The sequence below is a fragment of the Acanthisitta chloris genome, unplaced genomic scaffold (assembly GCF_000695815.1).
Source record: "Acanthisitta chloris isolate BGI_N310 unplaced genomic scaffold, ASM69581v1 scaffold41011, whole genome shotgun sequence".
In the NCBI taxonomy this organism is placed as follows: Eukaryota; Metazoa; Chordata; class Aves; order Passeriformes; family Acanthisittidae; genus Acanthisitta; species Acanthisitta chloris.
The window spans coordinates 166-4,506 of NW_008658462.1; the positions used below are offsets into that span (position 1 = coordinate 166).

Below are 4,341 nucleotides of genomic sequence, written 5' to 3' on the forward strand. Positions count from 1 at the left end.
TGGAGCTGGACTGTCCAGATTCCCTCGAGAGGGACAGCCTAGATCCCACCCGGATCCTCTTGGATTGGGACAGCTGACTCCCCCTGGAGTGGGACAATTCGGATCTCCCCAAGAGGGACAGCCTGGATCCCCCTCGGCCTGTGCCCGGGTCAGAACACGAGGAACGGGGCTGGAAGTTGTTCCTCCGCAGTCTTCCCTGTGTTTCCAGGAGCGAGAGGCTCGGGATGCTTTCTGAGCTGCTCGTTGAGGGGTTTGTAAACCTTTTCTGGAGGAGAAGGTTGGGTCTCCTCGGATTTGTCACCTCAAAGTCCTTTTAAAGTGACTTGGAGTTGGGTGCAGAAGTGCCTCAACTGTAGGAAAAGTTCGAGGTGCAGTGAGGAAGAGATTTGCTACAGGTTGGGATTCCAGTTACAACACAGAGCAGAGTTATAACATCACCTCAGTCCTGTGAAGAACAACACTGGCGTTGCTTTTAATTGTGCCCTTGATAGAAATAACATTTCTTTTAAAGTCTGTTTTAAAGCGATTGGTCTAGTAACTCTTTATTGTTGCTTTGCAGCCTCCAGAATGACAACTAATCCTAGTAGAATTTGGGGTTTTTCTTTCTATGGGGCTTTTCTTTAAATTTCCAAATAAAAACTCCTGACCTTTTTTTCCTAATTCAAAGTTTCAAGTCGGTAAACAGCTCTAACATCTCCATTTCCTCCTTTTTGAATGACCTGTTGCACTTGGGTAAAATGTTAACTTCTTGTTTCATACCTTTTTTAAAAAAAAAACACAAACCAAAGCAGTGTTGGTTATTTTTTTTCCCCTCTCTTTTATTTCCTCCGCAGGAAGGAGTGAAGACTGAAAACAATGACCACATTAATCTGAAGGTGGCAGGGCAAGATGGGTCTGTGGTGCAGTTTAAGATTAAGAGGCACACACCACTTAGCAAACTAATGAAAGCCTATTGTGAACGACAGGTATGATCCTCAGGAGAGCTGTGGTTGGGGGAGACAAAATCTCCACAGGGGTAGAGCAACACAATTCAAGTGTTAAAACCATGTCCATATGCAAAAATGGCAAAGATTTAACAGAAACTGATTGTGTTGTGGCAAGTGTATTGTCCTTGGGGTCTGTTACAGAGTGGGCTGAGAGGGTTGTGACAGGAAATGGGTGAAATAAAGATCTGTTGTTATCTGTGAGATCTGCGTTTGTAGGTTGAGGCTGTTGGGAGGGAACTGCTGCTCAGAGTTCACAGAATCGTCACAGAATCATGGAATTGTAGGGGTTGGAATGGACCTTACAGCTCATCTAGTCTCAAAGCCCCTGCCCAACCTCCTCACTGTATCCAGTTTCTGATGTCTGTGGAAAGGGTGGGTTTGGTGTGGACTTAGAAGGGAGAGTTGAGTGATAATCAGGGATTTTTATGGCTCTGAGTAACTCCTTGGTCTGGTCATAAACTTCTGATTTATTAGCTGAGTGTGACTGTATCGAGACGAGAGGATATCATTGGGTATTTCAGGGGTTTAAGGTGTGCAGTTGTCTGTTTTCAGGAGGAGCTGGTACATGTGATGATGAGCTTTGTTTTTTCTCTTGTGGCCTAGTAGACAAATTAATCCTCTGAGGGACAAAACCGTGTACTCTGCTGGTTAGTGGCCACTGCAGGCAGCCTGAGGCTGCAGGCAGCTCCTGTGGGTTGGGAGACACCTGTCTGAGTAGTGCTGTGTAACTCTGTCACCTGAAGCTTCTGAGCAGGGAAATTTTGTCTCTGCCATCCATGATTTTTTAATGACTCTTTGCCTTTAAAAAGTTCCATCTCCACAGAAGTGTTTGGAATTTGGAAAGGTGCTTTTTTGTTTGTTTTTTGTTTTGTTTTGTTTTTTTTTTTTGGCAAAAACACAAATATTCTATACTATCATAGTCTATATACTATATATATAGTGTATTTTTTAGTACGATAGTAAATATACTATTGAATGCAATAAAGTCAGTGTGAAATACTGAAGTAACTATTTCATCACCAAGAAAAACAAACTGTAATTCACACATGGAGTGGTAAGACCTCTTTGGTTTACTCTGTGCCACAACTGGATCTGCATAAAAACAGGGAAAATCAGCTCTACTGAGCATGTGAATATGTCTTTGTATGAGTGTGCTGAGGATAAATTGGGGAATGTTTGAAGCTCTGAGGTACTTTTTTCCTATTTCAGTCCTGCAAACTCTTGCTACAGTTTGCAAATCTCTGTGTGTTGCTTTTCCCAGTCATTAAGTGCAGTTGTATCTGTCTTTGGGGCACTCTGAGGATTGGTTATTTGTCTGTGAAGTTCTGGGAAATAAGGTTTTAGAAGTACCATTCATACCTCATCCTTGGAAACAAGCACAGGAGTCTAAACCTTTCCACCTCAGTTTCTACTCTGCTTAAAAAAGCCAAACAAAGCTCCAGGTTTCAACTGGAGGAAAAAATAATAAATCTTGAGAGTGGGAGACTTTTTTCCTGATTCCAGATTTTAGCCAGTAGATATCCAAAGAACATTTCTGTGGAGATGGAGTTGCCTTTAAACTGTATTTCTTAGGTGCTTCTTCCCAAACTGTTTCAAAGCATTTGCTTTGTATGTCTCTGAAAGTTGGATTATATTAGTGTATTTATTTACCTAAGGAGGTACATCCAGTCTCAAACCCCTTAAGCTGTGAACTCCAGGTTTAATTTTGGAGTTAATACAGTAGAGAATTCAGCAGCTTTAAAGAATGAAAATCATGTCTTGTGTGCAGTAGACCTAAAATGGAAGTAACTAAACCTTGAATGATCTGTTTAGATCACGACTATTTGTGATTATTTTAAGTGGTGAAAAAAATCATCCATGGAAACTTGTTTTGTGGACACTAATCTCACCAAGGTGGAGTTTTTCAGTGTGTTTTCAGCTAGCATTTATTTAGCTCATAAAGTTGTCAGGAACCTGCAAAAAGCAGCACTTTGGGAATAGGAAATATGTATTTTAAGCACCACAATGTCAGAGAAGAGAGCTCAAACCAAATGTTGCTGTGCAGAAACGTGTTGCTGCCATGACACTGAGCTACACAGTTTCCTGGGACCAGATGATGTTTGAGTGAACACTGCAGAGCCTTAGCTGTGCTGCAGAAGGAATTTTGCTGTGAACTGTGAGGCTAATAAAAAAATTTACTTGTATTTGTAAAAATATTTTTCCTGACAGATCTAGTCCTCAAAAATAATTAGTGCATTGTTTTCTCTCGTGTGTTACATCTGCTCTTGCAAGGCTGAGGGAAGGTTCTGTTCTAGCTCAGAGATGCCAGAGCACAGCCCTGCAGTCCACTGGATTGACAGCAAACCCCACTGGGCTTCTTGGATACTGGGATGCTCTGGAGGGTATAAATAGAACTGGGAAGGAGTAGACACCAAGGATCTTGATTCTGGTTGTATCCCCAAATGCCATTCAGCTTCCCCTGCAGAATGTGGTGTGCTGTAAACACCTTTGAGAACTCTGTGGTGATTCTGGAGCTGAGGTTATCAGTAGAAGTTGTTGCTCCCAAGTTATGTTTATTAATCTGTTGGCTCAGGTGAGAATGAGAAGATTTCTTGTAGGGGTGGAAGAGTTCAGCAAAATGAGTGTGGTGTGGTAGAAATGCTAGTTTAAAATGCTGCTCACTCATTTCTGGAAGTAGAAGATTCCTTTGTGTGTTTTTTGGAAGTTCCATCTCTGCATGGGGAAACTTAGGTACGTTGATTACTTGGTAATAGGGATAATAACAGGTCATAAAGTTCCCACTGCTCAGTGTTTGCTGCTGCAGACCGATCCTGGTGGTTGGGTTTCTGGGGAAAATACTTCAGAATACCTGTGCTTTCGGGGAAGATCACAGGGGAGTATTGGATTTCACTGTTTGGCATGTGTTACCCGGAGTGTTGCACCTCAGTTGGCAGTGAATTATTCAGAAGCAAAGAACCCTCCAGGCCTTGAGGCTGCACCAGGAGTGGCTGGGTTGAAGCTCACAGGCAGTGAGTGAGTGAGGGCACTGCTGCTGCTCTCAGCTCTCGGACACGATGCAAAGCTTAGCACAGAGCAGGGCAGAGCGAAATGCTGAGGAGTCAGGGCAGGAGGGAGGTACAAAACTCTAGTGCTCTGTGGTGGTGCTGCACTTCAGTGACAAGATCAAACTAGTGAGTATTTTACACCAGGCTTAACTTCCCTCTGTTTTCTTCTCTCTGTGCAGGGGTTGTCGATGAGGCAAATCAGATTCCGGTTCGATGGGCAACCAATCAATGAAACAGACACACCTGCACAGGTAAACAGGGCAAGGCTGGGGAACAGAGGGGGAACTTGCTGCAGGACTTGATGCTTCTTT

At 43.1% G+C, this 4,341-nt stretch overlaps 1 protein-coding gene across 1 annotated transcript in view; it reads left to right on the forward strand.

Moving 5' to 3' along the window:
- Window positions 1-833: 833 nt before the first annotated feature.
- Window positions 834-4,341, forward strand: part of SUMO2 (small ubiquitin-like modifier 2) — a gene marked incomplete at its 5' end in the record, with an annotated part of 5,600 nt that continues 2,092 nt past the window's right edge. Inside the window, 2 exons of the mRNA XM_009085095.1 lie at window positions 834-965; window positions 4,210-4,281. Of these exons, the coding sequence (XP_009083343.1) occupies window positions 834-965; window positions 4,210-4,281 (204 nt within the window). The remainder of the gene's footprint in view (window positions 966-4,209; window positions 4,282-4,341) is intronic.